This window comes from Eimeria acervulina, genomic scaffold (genome assembly GCF_000499425.1).
Source record: "Eimeria acervulina Houghton genomic scaffold, Eah_scaff298, whole genome shotgun sequence".
Taxonomy (NCBI): domain Eukaryota; phylum Apicomplexa; class Conoidasida; order Eucoccidiorida; family Eimeriidae; genus Eimeria; species Eimeria acervulina.
Window position 1 is genome coordinate 16,209 of NW_013549904.1, and position 22,610 is coordinate 38,818.

The 22,610-nt window shown below is 54.7% G+C and overlaps 4 protein-coding genes across 4 annotated transcripts; 3 read left to right on the top strand and 1 right to left on the bottom strand.

The window, feature by feature from the left end:
* Positions 1–233: 233 nt before the first annotated feature.
* Positions 234–7,018, top strand: EAH_00031540 (hypothetical protein, conserved; the record flags this gene model as incomplete). The annotated part of the gene is made up of 15 exons (XM_013396084.1): positions 234–301; positions 535–626; positions 826–1,067; positions 1,859–1,954; positions 2,515–2,671; positions 2,900–2,948; positions 3,115–3,191; positions 3,297–3,475; positions 3,664–3,753; positions 3,957–4,048; positions 4,340–4,610; positions 4,725–5,039; positions 5,187–5,531; positions 5,701–5,822; positions 5,983–7,018. The coding sequence occupies 15 exons, from the start codon at positions 234–236 to the stop codon at positions 7,016–7,018; spliced, it is 3,231 nt and encodes a 1,076-aa protein (XP_013251538.1).
* An 818-nt stretch (positions 7,019–7,836) lies between these two features.
* On the bottom strand, positions 7,837–9,081 carry EAH_00031550 (hypothetical protein, conserved; the record flags this gene model as incomplete). Its single annotated transcript, XM_013396085.1, has 2 exons — positions 7,837–8,649; positions 9,013–9,081. 2 exons carry the CDS (start codon positions 9,079–9,081, stop codon positions 7,837–7,839), a joined length of 882 nt encoding a protein of 293 aa, XP_013251539.1.
* Positions 9,082–12,236: 3,155 nt separating this feature from the next.
* Positions 12,237–15,376, top strand: EAH_00031560 (hypothetical protein, conserved; the record flags this gene model as incomplete). Its single annotated transcript, XM_013396086.1, has 5 exons — positions 12,237–12,638; positions 12,768–13,142; positions 13,305–13,562; positions 13,804–13,998; positions 14,306–15,376. 5 exons carry the CDS (start codon positions 12,237–12,239, stop codon positions 15,374–15,376), a joined length of 2,301 nt encoding a protein of 766 aa, XP_013251540.1.
* A 2,813-nt stretch (positions 15,377–18,189) lies between these two features.
* On the top strand, positions 18,190–22,610 carry EAH_00031570 (plectin, putative; the record flags this gene model as incomplete). Its single annotated transcript, XM_013396087.1, has 7 exons — positions 18,190–18,199; positions 18,298–18,365; positions 18,487–18,665; positions 18,791–20,750; positions 21,044–21,634; positions 21,910–22,084; positions 22,244–22,610. Coding segments are annotated over 7 exons (3,350 nt in total), but the record flags the coding sequence as incomplete, so codon positions are not given.

Consider the following 22,610-nt stretch of genomic DNA (forward strand, 5'->3'; position numbering starts at 1 on the left):
ACCACCAGCAGCAGCGGAAATAGTAGCAGCCGCCGCAGCAGCAGCAGTAACAGCACGAGTACCAGCAGCCGCTCATCAAGGCCGGAAAGGCCTTCCCGGAGCTTGCCGCTGTCAGCCGTTGTAGGTGCAGCTGCGGCTGCTACAGCTGCGGCAGCTGGCTGCTGCAGCTACGGCTGCTGCGGCTGCTGCTGCTCCTGCTGCTGCTTGTGCTGCTGCTATTAGGGGGCGATGCGATGCGGCGTCTTCCTTCTTGTGTGCCTCTCCCAGGCCAGCTCATTGGACCCCTTGAGGCTTACTGCAGGTACACCAAGTGCTACTGCTGCTGCTGCCGTCTGCGGCTGCTCCTGTTGCAAGAGGCAGCTGCAGCCATCTTCATGAACCCCTTTTTATCTCACAGTATTTGTATTTAGTGCCCAATTTTGCTGCTTTTGAAATGAAGGGAGGGCAGCAGACAAGTATTTCTCTGGTGCGGCTGGTGCACCCAGTTTAGCGGAAGTTGCTGCTTTTGCTGCTGCTGCTGCTGTGCGTGTGCAGCGAGCAGTTTGGCTGGCTGCAGTGTTCTGAAATCGCCCACTTTTTTGCTGAGCTGCAGCGCCTCAGAGATGCTGTCGTTGCTATCCTCACTCGTAAGCCGCAGCGGCAGCTGCAGCAGAAGCAGCGGGAGCAGGAGCAGCGACGGCAGATGCAGCAACAGCAGCAAAAGCAGCAGCACGTTGTGCGCAAGGCGTTAGCGGAGCCGGCAGCGGCGCTACGTTGTATAAAGTGATGCAGTGACAGTTTTGTGTGGTTGTTGCTGCTTTTGCTGCTGCTGCTGCTGCTCTTCAGCAAGGAGCGCATCTGATGAAGCAGCAGCTCGTCTGACTGAGTACGGCTGTCTCCTCCGCGCTGTCTCCTCTCGTTTGTCTGGGGGCCCCCAAGGGGTTCTCTCAGGGTCTGTGCTGCGGCTGCAGCTGCCTTGGTTGTGTTCTTTCTTCTATCCGAGCAGCAGCAGCAGCAGCAACAATGGTAATAGTAATGGCAATGGTAGCAGTAGTTTGTGGGGAGGGAAGGGGGGCAGTCAGGCGGGAGTACGAAGTGTATGTACACTTGAAGAAGAACTCTGCTGCTGCATATTGGCTATAGCAGCGCTGCAACACAACAAAGCGGTGCTGCTGCAGCGTAGAGATGGGGGGCATTTTAAAGAGGCTGTCAGTGGCTTCTCTCAGGTTTGTCTTTGTTTGTTCTTTCTTCTTTATTCTCTTCTTGTGTTTTGTTGTTTGTTTGTTCTTTCTTCTTTATTGTTTTGTTGTGTTTGTCGCCCGTTTGTTGTATCTTCCTTATTCATTTCTTGTGTATTGTTTCTTGTTTCTTGTTTGTTTTGTACACCTCAGTCTCTGTTTCTGTTCTTTGTTTATATACCTCTGTCTATCTTTGTTTCTCTCTGCGTATACATAGGCCTCTGCCCTTGTCCGTGTCTTTATATACCTCTGTCTCTATCTTTTGCTCTGTTGCTGTCTTTGCCTCTGTCTTTCTATGTCTCAGTCTCTGTCTTTGTCTGCATATACTATTAGCGTGTGTCTGTCTCTCTTGTTTCTGTTTGTCTGTCTATGTCTCCCTATCTCTGTCTCTGCGTCTGTCTCTCTTTCTGTTTATATGTTTACTTTTGCTTTCGTTCTGTTCACTTGTTGTTTATTTTGTGTTTTGTTTGTTGGCGTCTCTCTCTGCTTGTTGTTGTTTTGTTTAGTTTTCTATATTCTCCTTGTCTCTGTCTTTCCTTGTCTCCCATCTGTTTTTATTTGTCTTGCTCGTGCTCCTTCTTCTCTGTCTCCGCTCCTTTAACCCCGATGCTGCTGCTGTTGCTGCTGCTGCTGTTGCTCAGGCGGCTTCTCTCTTTCGACTGGCGGAGTCTCTGTCTCCTTCAGGACATCCGTTTCATTTCGATGCGAAGGCATCTGCCGCATTCTCTCTCGCTCACGTATGTACATACACCCCATCATCAGCTGTACCCCATCACCAGCTGTACATACGCCGCAAGCAGCACCAGTTGTACATACACCTCAAGCAGTACCAGCTGTACACACACCGCAAGCGGCACCAGCTGTACATGCACCCCATGCATCAGCTGTCCATACACCGCATGCGGCAGCAGCTGTGCATACACTGCAAGCGGAAGCAGCTGTACATACACCGCATGCAGCAGATGCTATACATACACCGGCCCTTTGAGGAGCCTCGACTGCAGCGCATGCAACTGCTAACCAAAGCAGAGTAGCATCCGCCGCAGCAGCCGAAACGGCAGCAGCAATACCAGCAGCAACAACAACACCAGCAGCAGCAGCAGCAGAAGCAGTGGCAGCAGCAATAGCTGACCTGCTTGTAGACGGGGCTGGGGGGCGGGGGCGGGCGGGGTAGAGTGGGTGCGCATCTCCCATTCTTTAGTTGCTGCTGCTATTCTTGCGGTTTGCTGTTGTTGCTGCTGATGCTATTGTTGCTGCTACTGCTGGTGCTGTTGCCGCTGCTGCTGCTGCTGCACAGGCCCAGTCTGTTTGTTATGAGGTCGCTTCAAGAGAAAGCATGAGCCTTTCCTTTCGCTCCAAGCTGGCTGCACACGCCGCCACTCTGTTTGCTGCTGCTGCTGAGGGGCTGCAGGAAGTGCAGCAGAAATTCCCTGCGGAGTCCTCTCTCATACCATGTCAGTCCCCCTCACTGCAGCAGGAACCGCAGAAGCTGCTGCTGCAGCTGCTGCCTCACCTGCTGCTGCAGCTGTTGTTTTTTCTGTAGCTGTTGCTGCCGCTGCTGTTGTTGCTGATGGTGTTGCTGCTTCAGCTGCTGCTTTTCTTGCCTTTGCTGAGCTGCTGCTGCCGGAGGGCTGCGGCTGGTGATTCTTGTGCTGCTGCTACAATTCGCTGTGTTGCTGCAGCACTGCAGCGCACCAGCAAGGCGACGGAGGCCGTGGCGCTGGGGGGATGGTGCAGGCAAGCCTTGGGTGCTACCGCGGCGGCTGCTGCTGCTGTTGCTGAGGTTGCTGTTGCTGGAGCCTTAGACAAGCACTGGCTGGCACAGCCATAGGCATCAACCTGCTGCTATTCGTGCTGTTTGCTGCTGCTGCTGCTTCTGATGCTCCTGCTGCTGCAGGTGCCAGGAGCTCTGCTTCTTAGCCATAGCGCATCTGCAGCTGGCGCTGCAGCAGAAGCAGCTCGCGGAGGCCGAAGGTATGTAATGCGGGTTGCCTTGCTTTGTTGTTGCTGATGCTGCTGCATGCACTTTTGCTGCTGCTGGATGCACTCTTGCTGCCGCTGGTGGTGCTGCTGCTGCAGGAGAAGGGTTTGGTCTGCTTGTGGCCCGCACGATGCTGGCAGCAGATTTTGTCTCAAAGGCGGAAGCAGCAGCAGCAGCAGCAGCAGCAAGGAGCCCCGACGCCCCCAGGCTGCAGACGTCTAAGCTCCGCGCTGCCGTTGATGCCCTTCTTAACACAGCGAAGAGAGACAACCAGCTGGTGCGCTGCTGCCGCCGTTGCTGCTTCTGCTGCTGTTGCTGCTGCAGTGCAGCAGGCGCAGCGGTGCCTGCTGGTCTCTCTCCAGTTGGAGCAGCAACACCTGTGACAGAAATGCGACGGGCGTTCGCTGCACCGCGTCACGCTTCTGCTGGCGCTGGTGCTGTTTCTGCTGCTGCTGTTCCCTTCAGGTGTACATGGAGCCCGTGCCCCCTACTGCTGCACTCCCACCTCTGGAGGAGAGTTCGGGCCTGCGAGGGACAGTGCAGGTGTCTCTGCAGGTGGGCACACCAGCAAGGTGCTCCTGTTGCTGCTGCTGCTGCTGCTGCTACCTTTGTTGTTGGTGCTGCTGCGCCGGTAGCTGCTGCGCTTCGCTCGGCTGCTGCATGCACGGATGCTGTCTATGGTTGCTTATGGAGGGTGTGTTGCGTTTACGTACTGCCTCGATTACGTCGCATCTGCTGCTGCTGTTGCTGCTGCGCAGCAGGTGCTTCCGCCCAACCGCCGCGCAGAACAGCAGCTCAGCGCGTTGCTGCCAGCGGGGGTGCGTGCCCTGGCAGACGAGTACGAGGCGCTGTACGTACACCCCAACAGCACTACCGTTGTGGCTGCTGTCGCTGCAGCACTGCAGCCCGTAGCCCTGTTGCTGCTGTGGCTATTATTTTGCTGCTTGCTGCTGCTGTTGCTGCTGCTGCGTTCTCGCGAGCTGTTGCTGCCCCCTACGTTAAATCTGCCGTAATCAGAGTTTCTGGCAGCAGCATCAATAGCAGCAGCAGCAGCATCAATAGCACCAGCAGCAGCAAGCAAGAGCAGCAGCAGCAGCAGCAGCAGCAGCAGCAGCAGTATGTGCTTGGGTGGGATGTACAGGTATCAGTCAGTGACGGCCCAAGTGAACACCGAAGCAGATGATCTCCTTTCTCAAGTTGCTGCCTTTCTACAGAAGGAACAGCTGCCGAGTGCACTGCGCAGCAGGTTGTCTGCACAGCAGCAACAGCAGCAGCAGCAGCAGCAGCAGCAGCAGCAAGGCTACGACGGATGGAAGGAGGAACAGGAGCAAATCCCCCCCCAACTTATCAACGGAGGTGGTCGCCCCGACTACCGCTTCGAGTTTTCTACTGCATGCAGTCACGAGCTACTGGTATCTCCCTGCTACTGCTGCTGGTGTTGCTGCTGCAGCGTTGCAGTTGTGTTGAAGCCGCAGGCAAGGGTTTGCATTGGTGCGCGTTTTCTGCTGCTGCTGCTGATGCTGTAGTCTGTGCAGTCGCTTGGAGGGCCTCAGCGGCTGAGGCAGCAGCAGCAAGTGTTAGAACGTCTGTCTGCAGATGCTGCAGCACAGCTGAACACAGTGCAGCACCAACTTCAGAGCCAACTAGACCTGCTGCTGCAGCAGCGCCAGCAGCAGCAGCAGCAGCAGCAGCAGCAGCCCGGTGCCAGTGAAGGCGACACCTTCCAGCAGCAGCAGTTACAGCAGCAGCAACAGCAGCAGCAGAAGCAGCAGCTGATGGCTCTAGAAAGCAAAACACAAGAGTTGATAGAATGCGCGCGTCTATACACGACGAAATTATTGGTGAGCCGCTGTTGCTTTGCGGCTGCTGGCTCTGTTTCAATTGCTGGTGCAGCTGTCTCTCCAAACTCCCAGGTAGCTGCAGCAGCGGCAGCAGCAGCAGTGGCAGCAAGGCGGCATTCTATGTTTGCGTGCGGCTGCTGTCTGCAGCAAGCGCAGCAAGCAAACGAGATGATAGGCACCAAAACGTTTTCCGCCCTCGGTTCGCTGCAGCTGCCGCCAAGTGTACATACACCTCAACGAATTGCACATCCCGCTGCTGCTGCTTCGGATGGTGTTTCTCCTTCAACGCCCACACTGGAGCAGCTGCTCTGCCTGACGAAGGAAGGCGCGGAGGGGCTCTTGCAGAAGCTGCTGCTACAGCTGCAGCTCTCAGGGGCAGACAGAAAGCAGCAGCTGCTGCTGCAGCAGCGTCTGGATGCGGCACACTCAGCCCTTGTCGAACTAGAGGCTCGGATTTACATTCTGCAGGAGGAGCAGCACAAGCTTTGCCAGGTATCCTGTTTGTTGTTGCTGCTGCGTCTGCTGCTACTGCTGGCGGGCTTGTGCTGTTGCGCTTGCTGCGGCTGCGAATGTTGCTGCTGCTGCGGTGCTAATAAGCCTGCTGCTGCTGCTGCTGTCCTGCCATTGATGATGCCTCGCGCTGGGCTTGTGGCTGCTGCAGTCTGAGGAGTTGCTGCCGGAGCACATACTGCAGCAGCTGCGGCAAGCAGCAGCAGCAGCAGCAGCGAGCAGCAACTCAGCTGCAAGTGTGTGCACAACAGCAGCTTCCGCCAGCCTTCGAGGGTCAGCCAAAAAGACCAGAGAAATGATGAAGTACGTTTAACTCCAGAACGCTGCTGCGGCTGCCGCGTGGCCATTGCAGCAAGACAGGCTGCTACCTGCGCTGCCGGTACAGCCATGAATGCAGTTTGGCTGCTACTGCTTTTGTTGTTGCTGCTCTTAGGGAGGTTGCCCGTCAGCTTGATGCGGCGCAGCAGCGTTGGTCTGAGCTGCTTGCTGCGGAGTCGGTGGAGCGCCAGCTGCAACAGCAGCAGCAGCAGCAGCGCGCAGCAGAGCTGCAGCAAGTAGTGCAGCAGCAAGCGTTCTGTCTCCGGAAGTCCTTCGACGAGCAGCAGCAGGGCATCGCCTTCTTCTCTCGTCTGCAAGGATTCCTGCAGCAGCTGCAGCAGCACCAGCAGCAGCTTCTCAGCGACATGCATGCGTGCATCCGTTTGGTCCACCAGCAACAGCAGCTGCAGCAGCAACTGCAACAGCAGCAGCTGCAGCAGCAGCATCTGGAGCAGCAGCAGCTGCAACAGCAGCAGCTGGAAAGCCTGCAGGAACAGCAGCAAGAAAAGCAGCAGCTGCTGCACAAGATGGAGCTGCAGCAGCAACAAGGCTATCAGCTCAGCCCCAGCCAAGTCCCCCAATGGCCTACGGTGGGCTCTCTAAGCACCAGAAGCGGTCGCAGCAGCGTCGGCAGCAGCAACAACAGCAGCAACAGCTACGGCAGCAACCCAGCAGCAGCAGCGAACTGGCGGAGGTGTAGCAGCGGGCCTCTTGTGCTTCCTGGGAGCAATCCGAGGCGATTGAGCAGCGCCTCTCACAGCAGACATAAGCAGCCTGTTGCTGCTGCTGCTCCATTAGGGCGTCATCCGCCCTTTCCGAGTCCCGACAGCAGCAGCGGCAGCGCCAGCAGCAGCAAAGCCCGTGGACCAGCAACAGCTGAGAGCCGCAGCAACTTAACCAACGCTACGGGCGCATCGTTCGCGTTGGCGCATTCACCTATAAGGCCTCGCACGCGGAGAAACAGCACGCCGTCAACGGGCAGCAGCCCAGCGGCAGTAGCAGAAGCAGCAGCAGCAAGGCCATGCGGAAGCCCCCCATTAACCCCTCCTGAGGTCGGTACGGTCTTCGGGGGGACCGAAACCCTAGGGGGCTCTTGTACACCGACTGCAGCAGCAGAAGCAGCAGCGTGCACCAACCAGCCGATATTTTGAGCAGCACTGACAGCTGCTGCTAAGGTGGTGTTGCTGCTGTCGGCTCATCTCTTGCCGACAGTTCATGACTCTATTACAGCTCAGCTACAGCCAGTGGGGAATGCAAAAAGGCTGTTTGCTGCTGCTGCTGCCGCCGCCGCAGCGGTGCTACTGGCACGTTTGTTTTTTAAACACGAAGGGTCCGTCCTATGTATGTATATAGTACACATAAATATATTTAATGCATAATTAAATATATTTCAGATTGTGTTCATGAACAGAAAAGATGCAGCGTCTCAGCAGGAAATCAAGCAGCACCACCAATTAGAGCAGCAGTAGCAGCTGTTGCCGCAGCAGCAGCAGCAGCACCTGCCAGGACCCGCCACGTCCCTCGGGAAGCTGAACAGCTGCTGGACTCTGGTGTTCCTGCAGCTCTTGCTGCTGCTGTTGCAAGCTACAACTGCGGGTTGTGCTGCCAGCAACCCCTAAAAATCTGCTGGAGCGGCTTGCCGCGCCTGCTGCTGTTTTGAATACTGCTGCTCTTGCTGCTGTTGCTGCTGTTCCTACGAGCGCAATGCCTCTTATCCAGAACAGCCGGTTGTCTTCCCTGCATATTCACACAGCGCCGACGGCGGCTTTAAACTGCAGGGGCCTCCAGATCGCGTTCAGTGCCTCCCAAGGTACGATTCAGATAGAGGGGCCCCGGGGCCCCTCTAAATCCTAAACTTATGCTGCTCAGTTGCTGCATTGAGGCCCCCTGGGCTGTCACTAGCTGCCGTATAGGGGCCCCGGGACTCGGGCGGGGCCCCCGAAAGCTGTACAGCCAGCAGCTAGCAGCTTCACGCCTCTGTGGCTGCCAACGCCGTCCAGGGAGGTCTGGTTTCGTATTTGCTTCGCACAAGCTCCGCATCAAGTGCAGAGCCTACTCCTGAGAGGCCAGAGAAAGAGACGAAGCGCTGCACATCGAAGGTGAATGCTGCAGGGCCTGTAACGGAACCTTCCGAGTCGCTGATGCTGCTGCTCCCCTGCTGCTGGCCATCGCACTTGCTAGACGGGGAAGAGGAGCTGTCTGGTTGGGATTCTGACGGGCTCTTGCGGGTTTGCTGCTGCTTCTTGGTTTGCTGCTGCTGTGGTTTGCTGCTAATCAGCTGAACTGCCGTTGCCAAGTCGGGGTCTTCGTCGAATGAGGGTACGCGCGTCCCCCGGGCCCTGCGGAGAGACGCACCTCCTTGCTGCGCTCGCAGCACGCGAGTAGAAACCCAGAGTTTGTTTTCTTCTTGCTTTGGAGGCGGTGCCTCCTCCTGAGACTGCTGCACATCAGCAGCAGCATCTTGCTGCGGCTCCAGCCCTTGTTCCAGCTGCTGCTGCAGCAGGAACTCCCGGGCCTCCTGCTCCCGCAGCTCCTGAAGACCCCTGCGCTGCTCCTCTTCCAAACGCTTCATGGTGCTCCAGCTCTTGTCTTTCTTGCTTTCGATTTCGTAAGCACCAACGGCGCTGACCCGCAGCGACCGCCCCACAGCGCTATCAGCTGCTCCTCCTCCTGCTGGGCTCGCTGGGGCAGCTGCCCATCCACCAGCGTCCTGCTGCAGCTCCAACGTCCATTCTGCACCGTCTTCTGCTATCGGCTCCTCGGCTTTCTCAATCTGAGTCAGCTGCAGCAAGAAACACCAGGCAAAACGGATAAAAAAGCAGCAAAACGCATGCACAAAGTAGTACTGCACCATGTGGAATACTGCAGCAATGGAAAAAACTGGAGGCGCTCGAACATCTAAGGGTTGTCGCAGCGGTAGAGGGCCCGAGTGTGGAAGTATTGGAAGGCAGCAGGAACGACGGGAGTGGAAATAAGTAAATGCCACTTCAAAGTGATTACAAAGAAAAGGCAAAAACAAAAGCAAACAAGGACCAAGACGCTCAATTCATCACATGATCGCCACTTGCCTTCCTGAATCAGGCGGCTGCGCAGGTGTCTGCCGGCCGGTCAATGGGTTTAACCTAGTAGTCAGACTTCTCCTTACCTCTGCAGGAGCAGCCACTTTTGTGACTTTCTTCTTTTTCTTCTCAAAGAAGGCGCTTAATTTGCTCATTCTGGCGGTCTTGTGTGCCCGCCGTACCACCCGTGGGCAATGCGACGCGATCAAGCAGAACAAACGAAGAAAGGACCTTCAAAGGAGCAATTCGTGTCCTTAAAAAACATAATTACATTCGTTATCCCAACTTAGAAAACAAAGCATACCCGATAAGAGATGCACGGTCCCCCGTCCTGCGCTGTTTCAAATTCGTTGGCGAGGGGCTGCTGTAGTGAGCTAAGCCCTGCATGGCCCCTACGTGCGTAACTCTAGCTAATTAGTAGTCCATTATCCCGGCGCTACAGTAATCAAACAAACATTAAAGGGTTAAAATCCCTTTCGTGATTGTCTGGGTTGTTTGCCTGGAAAAGAACTGTTATTCGTGGGCTGATGTCGGGGTGTCACCCGTGCCACTGCCAGCCCGAAACCCAGGCCCAGTTGCTGGGCCTCCTGTGTAGTCCGGTCCGCTAAGAGCATTTCCTCGTTTGATTTGCTTAAATGTAAACAATATTTACTTTTATTGTATGTTCTACGGCCCCTCTTGGTTGTTCCGAAGCAACGTTGTAGTGCTGCGCACTACAACCTCCCCCTCCCCCACATTTCTCCCACGAAGGCGGTTGTGATCTAAATTCAGCCGAGAACCAAGTGTCTAACCATTGAGTTAGCTTTTTTTAGTCTTAATGAATTAATTATGATAATTGCATCCTGTTGAGTCGGGGGAACGAAAGAAACCCTCATCAAAAGCGAAGGTGACGGCCAACTTGCACCCGGCTCGCCAGCCAGCGAGGCAAAAACACCCAAGGCGAAGAAGAGCGTTTCTGTAAATGCATATATATGATAACATCATGTGTAAAGTTTATTTGAATGCAACTGCATAACAGTTCATCCTCAGGACGCTGAACTGCTTGCTGGTGGCGCCTCTCTATAGAGACCTTACCTAAATCCGATGGCGGGGTGGAGTGGCCCACGCCCGCTGTTTCATGTTCCAAATAAATAAATGTTGTATCCGGACACTGCCGCCTGCAATATGAGAAGCCCACGCATTAGCTGTCTCAGGGTTTGTGTCGATTTTCTCAGCGAGTTCTACTGTTTGGTTTTAATCGCTCGTTAATCATCCGACTTAATTCTTACTTCTTTCTTTCCGAAGAACCCGCATCTACAAAGACAGTCTTTAGAATAGTGACGAGTCTCAGCGAACAAATGATATATCTGTGGCCACGGCATTTCACCCAGTTTTCTGCGTCTGGGCATGCTGTTGCACGTTGTCGGAAGATAGTGCATGCATTTCTACTTGTGGTTCTGTTTGCATCTCCTCTTTGGATGTACGGTGCACAAGAGCGTCTGCCGTTTCTCCGTAGAAAGTGCGCACATGCAGTATGGTCTGCCTGAGATTGGCGGCAGTATCGCTACTTGAGTGCAGGTTAGTTGCATTAGACCAAAAAGGTGCTTAGGAGTTGTTCACAGTGTAGTCGATACGCAAAAAGAGGGGTTGGATGTGCTCTCCTGTGCAGTTCCCAGGAGTTGCAGCAAAGACCGTGTTGTTTGTGCTGGGATGCCAACACGCAAAAGGCACGGTGCAGAGCGTCTTACAGGACGGGACAGGGTATGCTTGTGTATGCGCACCCAGTAGCCGTCAGGCGCCTGTAAACTTCCCTACTCCCTTGTCGCTTGGGGTGGGGTATTACATCCTCTGCCTAACGTTGCTGTTCTTCTTTTTGTTTGCTTGAGGGATGACTACTGGAGGACAGAGAAGTACTTAACGGTTGTCTACAGTACGGCTGCGTGGGGCTTTGGTATGCTTGCATGCGGTCTGGTCTTACACCACATTAGGTGCAGCAGGGTGTACTGCCACTCATGATAGCCTCCCTCCTCTGTGGTCAGTTGCATTTGGAGAATTCTTATTTTAGCATGTCAGAGCCACCCACTTCTATATTCTTTATTTATGTAGTGAAAAAAACGCCCAAATCTGTGTATCAATTCGTGGCTTCCAGGCATCGCAGCTCATGCCTTACGGGAAGAGAGGAGAGGGTGCATCCGTTTGCTTGCGCTGAATAATAGAAGCCCGTCGCTTTCAGCATTATTTACATATAAACTACCCAACATCCCTGCTGTATGAACATAAAGCTACTCCCTGGGTACAGAGCAGCGCATTAGGTGTAGAGATGTGTATGCGGAGCCCGGTGGCATTGAGGACACCGCAGGCCGTCAGTGTGGCAAGCCCACGCGAGATCCTTCCCTGGAGTTATCCGGTGAAGCATTTTGCCCTTTTATTCGCCCCTGACAGTGCTTTGCATTGGCGGGGCACCGAAAGCAACTCAACAAAACAGGATGGAAACCCTGGCTGAACAGGTAAACTCCCACTTGGATGCAAAGTTGCCAAAAAACGAGGGCCGCAGATGCAAAAATCAATATAATTTCCCGCGTCTGTTTTTAGTAGGGTAGCGAACGCGTTATTTGTGCCTAGTGTCAAGAACTTAACTGTTCAAATTCGTTTGCGTAGGGCGCCGGGTCATGTAGCATGCCCTGCACTGCACGCTAGGCACGGATAGCTCAGCCAAAAATAAATAAATGCCTACAGTAATTCGTTTAAAAGTGAATAAAATAAAGTAAAAAGACAGTTGAAAAGACAGGGACAAGTAGACCGCTCTCGCCCGCCTATCTGCTGCGCTGTCCGGTGGTCAGTGCAACCGTACTATGCGCTTGCTGCCGTCCCCTTCAGCGAATGTCTGGGGCTGTGTAGAGGGGTCCTCCGCTTCTTTATTTGGAGAATCTGCACACTAATTTACAAATGCAAAGCATTTAAAGTGCAGAGTGGTGTGATGGAATCCCCTTTCTGGTAAAACCGTAGGCCCTCACCCTCGAGGGAGGCGACGCGTTGCAGGTAACGAGAACTGAACGTGCGGGGTCACTCACGACTCGTCGCCACCCCGCCACAAGTGCAGAACGGGGTATATCCGTGTGTCTGTTTCAAGTCATTGCTCGTTTTCCACCTGGTTAGCTTTCTTTAGAACGCTGTTTTACCGTTTGCTAGTGAAGAGCGCCTGGTTTCAGCTGCACAAGAGGCACGTTGCCCGACGTTGACAGGTAGAGGTTGACAGGTTGTGCAGCGGCGCTCGCCGTGCAGTTTCCGGCCACTCTCTTGGGATATACATTGGGCCTTTAGCCAGGAAAGGATGGGGATTTTAAGGTGTGCTTGCTGCCTAGCTGTGGGAAGTGTGCCAACTGCGGCCTACGTCGAGGGTGCCACCAGCTCATCGCTCCTGGGCGCATTATTCCGCCCTCTGGACGCTTTGAACCTCCAATCTGCTCTGGGCCCATCCCCGAGCCTATTGAGAGGAGATCGGCCACCAGCAGTTGCTGAGCCGCGGCCGTTTCTCCCCATGCAGGGAGATATGTCTCTGCTGGACTCCGCCAACACATTGGAGCTTCTCACCAGCCTTAGACAGCCCCGTCAGCCACTGACGGAGTATTTGCAATGGAGAACTACGGGATTTTCAAGCAGGAAATTTACGATTGTGTCGGCCCTCTTCGGAGACGAAGCGGCCGACCAACGGCTCAAGGACGCATTTGGGCCGGTAATCGAGCACGAAAGCACCTGTTCCCCGCATAACCCATGCTGAGTTCAAATATGGACTGAAGCACCAGTTCTTCCCCTCCCCCATACCAGCTTCCCTGAAAATGCCTTGTTTTGCGATTCGCTGCAGCCAGGGACCACGCATGTGGAGCAAAAGGAAGAAGTCTCCATGCGTGACGCCAAAAGGCGTCCACACACATCCGACCCCCGGCTTCTCAGTGTAAATGAGGCGTTGGGCCTCCACGGTTTTCCTCCTTTGCCCTACTTACCGCCGTTTCTCAAAAGTGGTGCAAATGCGGTAAATGGCACCGACCCCATTGAGCAGCTGCTCGAACGCATCAACAGTGGCCACGGCCTTCCCGAGACCGTAATCAACGAATACTCGTCGGCAGAGTACAATTCCATCCGCCCCTCCTGGCACCTGCCTTCAACAACCAACCCGTCTCCGAACAAAGGCCTTGCCAACAGTCCATGGCCAATTCCCCACAGAAATAGTTCGGCCCAAGTAAGTCGGCGAGTTCTGCTCCACCAGCTTTGCAAAGAGAGTTGAGATGAGGGTTTGTTCTTGTTTTCCACCATGAACCTGAGGATTGTCTACATGTTTTCACTGCTTTTGTTGTTTCCTGTTGTTGGGGTTGCCACTGTTGCTGCTGTTGCTATTGCGTAGGGCAGCACGACGCTCCCGGGGCCAGACGGGACCCGCCGTCTGAGCCACAACTTTTTGAACCGGGCGATGGTAACCTCGAATCCAATCACTCTCTTTTACACCGCAGACGAGAAGTACCTCTGGGGAAGCAGTTGGACCACTATCTTTAAAGTTGCACGGACCAAAACCTCCTTGGCTGTTGTGGACTTCGTGCGGAAGAGAGTAGAAACCATCATGGAGGACAAGTTTCACGGGGCTTATGCGCTCCTCACGCAAGAGGTGAGATACATATGCTAGAGCAAAACAACAACTGGTGCAACTTGCGCCGATATTTGGCGTACGTCAACTGCGCTGGTGGGTAGGGACGGGAACATAGACTCCTTGTGCGCTTCTGTTGCCGGGGTCTGGCCCGTGTCAATGGAGCTCGCAGCTCACACAAGACCAATTTTGCAAAAAAAGCAAAGGAAAGCATTGCAGGATGATCACGCAGCCTTCTGTGTTGTGCGCCTATATCTACCAGAACGTGTTCGTCGTTTCGACAGGGAAACGGTTGGAGGCCTACTACGACTTGCCCAACTCCAATGGGGATCGTATTATGATGCACCCTGAGACCTTCACCCTTCAAGCAGGCCTTCAGAACCTTCAAGCGGAGGCGCCACGTCCTCAGGAAGTCTTCCGCGCCCTGTGCATGACCCATGATGGCCACATTGCTTGGGTACCTAAGAAGCACTTAGACATGTAATACGTTTGTCAGCGTTGCATGTTCATGAGTTGCCAAGTTCCTTCATAGTGATGTAGCAAGAGACCGAGAGCGTCCAGGTTGTCTCCACCTTTTTTGAAGCTGCAGTAACATAAGATGCCATTGAAACAAGGCATCCCCCCTTGTCTTAATACGACTGACGACAGTTCTTTCGACTGGCAAAAGTGCAGCTGGGTGTTTCTACAGATTCGCAGCTTTATTAGAAAGTCTTTAACATTGTGTGGTGAGGCTGTACAGGTGCATGTGCATTGTTCCTGTGCAGGTCACTGACGTAGGCCGCCTGGGTATATTGAGCCGTGACGTGAGGAATGGCGGCTTTCGCAAGGCTCTTGCCAGCCTGATGTTAGGAGCTGCAAAGCGTGAGGGGTCCCCGGCTAAGACGGACAAAACTTTAACTCCAGACGGCGTTTCAGGTCCACCAAACGGCTCATTCAGTGCTCCTGAGGATATTGAAGTGTCAAACAACATTGCTTGCGATGACCAAGGCGGAATTTATGTTGTGTCTTCCAAGTACATGCACAAGGCCGAATGGGACGGGGAAAAGCTTACTGTGATTTGGGAAGAGCCCTACGATCTTGAGCCAGGTCTAGGGGGAACTGCCCCCGTGCGCCTTGGCGAGGGTTCGGGAAGCACTCCCACTCTTATGGGCACTGCCAGTCGCCGCTATGTTGTCATTACAGACAGCGCAAAGCTCATGAACCTCGTAGTTATGGACGCACGGACGGGGAAGGTGGAGGCCCGGCACCCCATTACATTTGGTGATCCGACTGCAAAGGAGACGACGAGCGAACAGTCTGTTTTAGTACATGGCTGGCGTATGGCAGTTGTAAATAATCAGCCAACAGAAGAAACAAGAGTGTCTACCAATTTCTTACACTACCTGGGGAGCCCCACGACCTTTCTTGCAGGACTCAGTTCTTCAGGCAGCGCCTTGTCGCGGCTGAACGACACCGTTGCAGCGGCCTTCCCCGTCATCGTAGGGGACGCGCCCAAGGGCGTTGAGCAATTCGAGTACGACCCTGACACCAAGAAGATCCGCTCCGTTTGGGTGAACAAGGACGTTTCTATCCCCAACGGCATCCCCTCAATGAGCGCAAAGTCGCAACTCATGTACGGCGTAGGAAAACGATGTCCTCTTGGAGGCGAGGCCGCGCCGTTGAGAGGCATGTGGACCCTCGAGGCCCTCGACTGGTGGACAGGGGTCAGCAAATTCCACTACAACATAGGAGTGGGTCCGATGAGTAATTCGGTATATGCTGCCACGCAGATTGGGCCCAACGAAATCATAACTGGAACAGCCGGAGGAATAGTCAGGATAAGGGAAGCACTATAGAACCGATCCCTTGGGTAGTTTTAGGTGGTATGAGGAAACAGACCGCACGTATGAGGGTTTACATGTACCAGGGAAAGAACACCTTCCTTCAGAGTGGAAATACCACGATTGGGAGTGGCTCCGCTACCTGCATGATCCGTTTCTACATTTTTGATCAAAGCTTAGGGCGTCAGTGGTCCTCCTGCGACCGTTTGGTGCTTCTCCCTTGGCCAGCCAAGCTTTGTAGGGGAAGCAGCTTAGGCGGGCGTCCCAGCAGCCTGGTAGTCAAACTATGGCACAGTATAACGAAAAGGAAACACAATGGCATATTATGGATAGTTTGAGATCTGCAGTAGCTCCTTTTAATGCGGCAGGCTCCAAAAGCATATGGCTGTGTCAGCTTACGCGACTGGGCGAATGCTTTGGAGCACAGCTGCACACGTGTGTGTTGCATATGATCCATACGAGTGCCGGATGTGACTATTTACGCCGATGTACGTAAAAGACTCCCCTTTACAAACGACAGAGTGTGACTTTGCTCTATTTCGGTGTGTTCGAGGAGCTGGCCCCTCGGGTCCCTTACCATTTGAAGTATGCAGGTCCCCAAGTTCTTGTCAGGAGGCAAGAACTTGTTTTCGTTGCGAGGGCTGCCCTTCTAAGCGTTTTCGTGTAGTAAATGTGTCTAGTAAGAAGCTTATATGTATCACTGCTACACGCTATTCAGCGAGTTTTGGCCAGTTGCCAACGCATTTTGCAGTGCCTGTCCCCTCTTCGCACTGCCGCCAGGAATGCCAAGCCCCACTATTTCGGTGAAGCCGTCTAGTAGCAAGTGCCCTGAATGTAGATGGACCTAAATTACACATCATTTAGCGTTCCAGAGTCCGGTGGTCTCGCCCATGGAGCCCTACCTGTTCGGGCTAGTCCGCCACTAACTGCTCCTCTAAATCCCACCTCGAACTCACACGTCAGCCCAGCCCTCATGGGGCAGCTAACTGGCTGCAGAGCTTGCGTCGACGGACGAAGTCGGGTAGGAGATGCTCTCTGGAGCCGTCAACAATCATTTCATTAGCACAACTAAACCCCCACTATTAGCTGTTACGCAAGATTTGGCATGAGGTGGAGCGGGGGCCGCGCCAGGCTTTTTCGAGCACGCCGAATCTCCTGTAATGTGTTGTACAGCTTCGTTCCGTGGCAACTTTTGCACTTTATAGCGAGAGCACGAATATTCTTTGACCCGAAGTGGTCAGAGCTGATTGAAAAACAAGTTTTCGTCTTCAATGTAAGTACAAGACCCATACGGGACGGCGCCAGACCGCCACTGCACAATCTTCACAGACCACACTGGGTTAGATGTATGGTTCTTTTTGGTACAGAGGCTGCAGAAGGAGCAACTCCGCAGAAAACTGTGTATTTGGGTAAAATGGGTAGTCATATGCACAACTGGTGGCTCGTAGGCTACAGCATCCACCCTGGTAAATGCCATACTCAGCACATATTTAATGTCCATATTTTTCTTCGAAATTTTATAAGACGACGAGAACGTAACACCTTCATCACGTATTCTTGTCTACTAAGTAAACGGGAACTGGCGAACGATTCTACCGCGTCCACTTGCGTGGCCTATTGCTTTATCACCGTCGACAGTCAGTTCACCGAACATTTATTACACTTGTAATCAGGCTCCTTACCGCTGCCTCTCTTTCTTTACCAAGAACTGCAGTTCGCTACCTAACAGGAACCCGCTGTAGTGTGCAGATATTCAATGCCTTCTCTTAATCTTCAAGCAGGCGCAACTGCGGAAATACGCATAAAGAGCAAAGCCTACAAGAAGTTACAAGCCAACGGCATTCACATTTAAGCATAGAGAAGGAGAAAACTGTGTAATTCACTCAGCAGGCCAGCTAGTGTTGCCCTTATGTCTCCGGTCTTTCGTTGGCCCACTTGAAGGCCGAAACGCTGTACAAGCAAGCGTTGTCCTGAGGGTCCTACGAAACGTAGATAAACCACTTCTGCACTTTGTCAGAAGGGACTGTGTTTAAATATCTTCTCTCTCCTTATTCATCGTTTTTCCTTGACATTTTGTCTCCGTAGGTCAGCAGCCCCTTTGCTCGTGCGACTTCCGGCTGCCACACCGGAACATAGGAACCCAGAGCGACGCATGCCAAGGGCTTCCATTCGTTGAAGCATTTTTATGAAAATGTAAAACTGCGTGCAAAATATGCAGCAGACATCGACCTATGATGCCTCATACGTGCGGCGACGGCGGCGCCACAGCGGGGGAAAGTTGAATGTGCAACTCGGCAGAATCTGGCGGGCCGGGGGAGGTGATTGCTCCATATTGGATGCACAGAGTCTAACGCTTCCTTAATGCCAATTTTGGTCTTCTGTTTGACTTGATGGTCCCCTTGAAGCCCTTGGGGAGTGGCTAATTCCCAGCAGTTGCCGGCTCTTCAGTACATGCAGCCGGAGAGGCGGCTCAGCTTTCCTTCCTCCTGGCCCCTCTCTGGGCTCGTAACCTGTTGTTTGTCAGGCCGGGCTTCAAGAACTGACCCACTGGTGGAACTCTGTACAAGAGACAGGCGGCGCGAACGCAGCTGTAGCAGCAGGGGCAACACGGAGTGACGACGGCTTTTTGCCTTCAGAGCTGCAGCCAACACTGTGGCCGCCTCGAGGCGACCACCAGGTGCCATTAGAAGTAGCAAAAGAGAATAGGACGCCCAAGTCCTCCTCCCCCCTCTCCTACCGCAGCAAGCCCTAACCCAGCTGATGCGGCGTTGCGGAGCAGTTGAACTGGGAAGTCACCCGGCGTGTTAGTGCTCCAGGGAGCTCAGGCAATGTCAACAGGTGCTTCATCAGTGTAATATGTCCTCACAGCAGCAGCGGCACCTTCCCATACAGCCACTTCAACGGATCGCCCTGCTGTGTGTTGCGGGCCCCTGCAGGCATCTGGCGTTTGTTTCGAAGGGGTGGCGATGAAGGAGAGGGCGAGAAGAAGGCAACGCGTGCATACGTAAGTAGTTAACCCACAGATCTGTATGCATGCAGGAGCCAAAGCGCACAAGAGAGATCAGCAGGGGGATCCCGCAGAGTCTGTACCCCTTGCGATGTGTGCATGTATTGCCTTTGCTTAGCTCGGAGAGGAGAACCAGTTCTACTACAACAAAGAACTCAAGCGATGGCTCATCCGAGGCGAAGAACACCTTGCGCAGCAGCAGGAGACTCCACCCCCTCCCCCTGCTGCAGCTGCAACACCAGGAGGGCAGCAGCTTGACAAGGCGTCGCCAGCTGCGGGTGGCATTAGGCGAATGAGGTGAGTATAAAGCTTCAGGGAGATTGATCCTGGCATATTCTCTGTACGTATTGCATCTGGCGACTGCGTCGACTCGTGAAGCGGCAACGGTTACAGCCCCCAACCTGCTGTCTTTGCTGCTACAGGGTGCGTGGCGCTGCGAGTCTGTACACTGCGACGCCAGGGCTACCAACGACGAGCAGCGGCAGCAAAGATGCTGCCAAGAGGCCCCTCACCTTTGTGATGCCTCCCTATAGGCTGCCGCAACAGCCGCAGGAACCACAGCAGCAGCAGGCAGAGGGTAGTGAGCAAGGGCCTCCACACAGTGACAGTAATCTGCATGAAGCAGCAACAGATGCCCTTGCCCCGGAAGATACAGCGGTGAAGGGTAGTGAAGGCAAGGAGGGGTGTCGCGTGCGCGCTGCATCTTCGGAGCCGCCGCTCTGTGAGAGCCACGGCAGGACTGCAGCAGAGGAGGAGCAGCGGAAACACCAGGGACACCAGCAGCAGCAGCAGCAAACAGCATCTAAGGGGGAACCTCCAGTAGAGAAGACTGAGCCACTTAAGCGGCCGCCCCTATGCTCAAACAATGCTTCCGCCCAATGCTCTACCGGTGCCCCTTCCCCCCCCGAAGCTGAAGCAAATGCACTGCTTTTCCGTGAGGGACAGCACAGGCAGCCGGAGGCAGCGCAGCAACAGGCTGTCCAGATGAATGGCGTGGAGGAGACTGTTGGCGAACAGCAGCCACACTCCGAGGTCACTTCCTCCTCTGCTCACCACCCGCAGCAGCAAGAGCTGCCGCAGCAGCAAGACCGGCGGAGAGCAGCGGAAGCGGAGGGCTATGGAATGGTAGCGCCGATGCCTGCCCGGGACTGGGACAGCGAGCTGGCTGAACACCCTTTTGGCGAGTCTCCCAGAGAACGGCAACAGCTGGTACTAGAGGGCGGCGCATTAGCTGCCCTTCCGCCTGAGCCTTATCTGCAACCGATAGACGCTGCCGCTGCAGCAGTAGCTCCGCAGACAACTGAGGCAGCACCTGAATATCACCGAAGAGAAGCAAAGCGCATATATACCGAAGAAGCTCCCGCCTCGCAGCAAGTAGTTGCTATCCCCTTGCAGCAACGGAATGCTGAAGAGGGGCTACTGAATTCAGATCAAGAGATCATCTCTTCCTGGAGCGAGCAGCAGCAAGACCAACAGGCGCAGCAGCAACACCAGCAGCCACCTCAGCACCGGCAGTGTGCCGAGCTGCCTCCACAGCACGACGTTTCGTCTTTTCGTGAGCCAGGCGGCTCAAGCAGCAGCAGCTGCACCACAGGTGCCTCGCCAAAGTTGGAGGGTCATCTGCGCAGAGAAACAGATGCCCAAGCCAATCTGCGTTCCAGAAACAGTCCGAAGACTTCTCCGCAAGGTGCGACGGCATCCGCTGCTGTTGCTGCTGCTTCTGTTCCTGTTGGTGGCGCTCCTGCTCCTACTGATGCCCGTGAACAGCCCTTCCACAGAGCCGCTTCGTTGCATACGGGCGAGGCGAAAGCGAAGGCAAGCTCCCACCGCCAGACGTCGGAGGTTTGGGGCTCCTCCCTCTCTCGCCCAACATCCCTTCAGCAAGAACAACACCTGCTGCGGGAACAGCAGGAGGGGCAGGAGCACCACAAGGTGCCGCAGGACGTTGAACAGCAGCGGCAGGAGGAGCAGCTTCAGCTACTGCCGCAGCAGCAATATCCAGGGCAGCAGCAGCTGCACCAAGGCCTGTTCATGGAAGACATCCTTCCTGGATTTGCACGCGCAGTGCAGGATCTGGAGAAGAGCAGCGCAGAGACGCTGCGGCAGCTGGCTGCGCTGCAGCAGCAGGTGGGGGTGCTGCGCTCTCGCAATGCCTGCCTCACATCAAGCATTCAACAGGTGACTGAGCAGCTTCTGACGGGGGAGGGCCCTATGGTGGAGAGGCAGCGGGCAGCAGAGCTTCTTCAGGACGCCCTTGAAGCTGCTGCTGCCGAGTTCCCCTCTCCTATCGGCGACGACTCTGAGCTGCAGCCGTCGCCGACGTACAGTGCTGTCTCCGATGCGGAGGCAGCGTTAGAAGAGGCCCAAGGTGCAGTATCTGCTGTACGTCCACAGTTGCTAGCCTCCATGCTTTACTATTTATCGTAGCAGCGCAATTGAGTGGAGGCCGGAGGCATTGCTGCTTCATTCGGCCCCACGTTAGGTAGCAGATGCTCTGGCAGCCCCCACCCTCGCCTTGAAGCAGTGCTTCATCCCACTTTGCTTGCTTTGTTGCTGAACTTGGCGCTGCGGCTGCAGCTGTAACGGCGCGCGGCTCTTGGGATTCCAGCAGATCTCGCAGTCTAGACGACGCTTCCGAGCTGCTTGTGCTGCTGGTGATGGCATGTTGTGTGCAGCTGACGCAGATGCTAGTGGAGCAGATGGAGAGAAACAGACAACTGCAAGAGGAAGACATGCACTTCGACGCGGACGTTGTACAGTTCATCACGCAGCTGCAGCAGCAGCATGGATCTCTCGAGCCGTTCCTGCAGCAGCAGCTACTTCTGCAAGGAGCGCATATGGAACAGCAGGAGAGTCTGACAAACCTGAAGCGCATGCACGATGAACTCAGCAGACGCATGGAGGAGAGCTGTGCTCGAGCGGCCGATTTGGAGGGACAGCTGGCCTTGGCTTACGAGAAACGGCAGCAGGTGCAGCAAGAGCTAAACAGGTCTCAGCTGGAGTTGCACCACAACCAGGACCTGCTCCAGCAGGCACAGCATCAAAATGAACTACGCGCGGACGAGCTGCTCCAGCAGTCGAAAGGATGGCAGGAGCAGCTCGCTGCTTCGGAGCAGCAGTTGGCAAACCTGCAGCAAGAGACGGAGCAGCAGAAGACGCTTCTGGAGGAGCTGCAGGAGCGGCTGGCGGCCGCATCTGAGCGCGAAGCAGCGGCCACTGCTGCCAGAGCAGTTGCCGAAGCCGCACGGGAGGAGGCGGAGAGCCAGGTGGGGAGGATGCATTGATTCCCGAGAGAAAGGGAAAAGAAGTGCCTGGGGGCGAGTTGCTTGCCTTTTCGCGCACTTCAAGTCTTAGCGGCTGCGTTTCACGTAGTGCCGTAGCAGCAGGTGACGCGCACCGCTCAATCAGCTGCTGGCTCATCCTTGGGCTACTGAATTTTCTAGTTGCCTTTCGACAGAACTACTTAGCCTCGGTGTTCTGCTGTGGAGTAGGTAGAAGTGTTGCTGCGGTTATTCGTGTGGATTTGCCCTTGACTCACCAGGTTGCGCGAGCAATGCTTACGAACGAGCAGCTGCAGCAGGAGCTGCAGCACCATCAAGAACAACAGAACCAGGTGGAGATTGTCCTGAAGGAGAAGCAGGATGCTTTGGACAGGGCTTCGAACATGCAACAGCTGCAGCACGAGAAAGATTTGCAGCAGCGCCAGCAGCAAGAAGGTAGGGTGCAGTTGCCATTGGCCTGAGTGCTGCAGAGGAAGACGTTTAGGCTAGTGCTCTGTAGTTGCACTTTCCAAGAAGACAGCAGATTTGGTGTGCAGAAGCAGCTGGTAGTGTATTTTATGCTGCAGTGCTTATATCTTTGTCTGTGGGCTACAGGTCTGGAAAGGCAACTGCTGGCGCGGGAATTCATGCTGGAGCAGCTGCAACGGGAGTTAAATCAGCAATTGACAAGGCAGCAACAGCAGCAGCAGCAGCACAAGGCCGAACTGGAGATGTTGAAGCAGCAACACTCAGCGGAACTGCAAGCGCTCGCTGGGGAGCACGCAGCAGTCCTCAAGCAGGAGCGTGAGCATAACCAGAAGCTGGTGGAGGAGGAGCAACGCATCACGGCTGCGTGCCACGACGAAGTAGAGCGGGCGCAGCAGAAGGTGGATGCGCTGCAGCAACAACTGGCTCAACAGGAGGAGCAGCACGAACTCATGACGCAAAGACAACAGGAGGATTCGGAGCAATTTCTACGCAA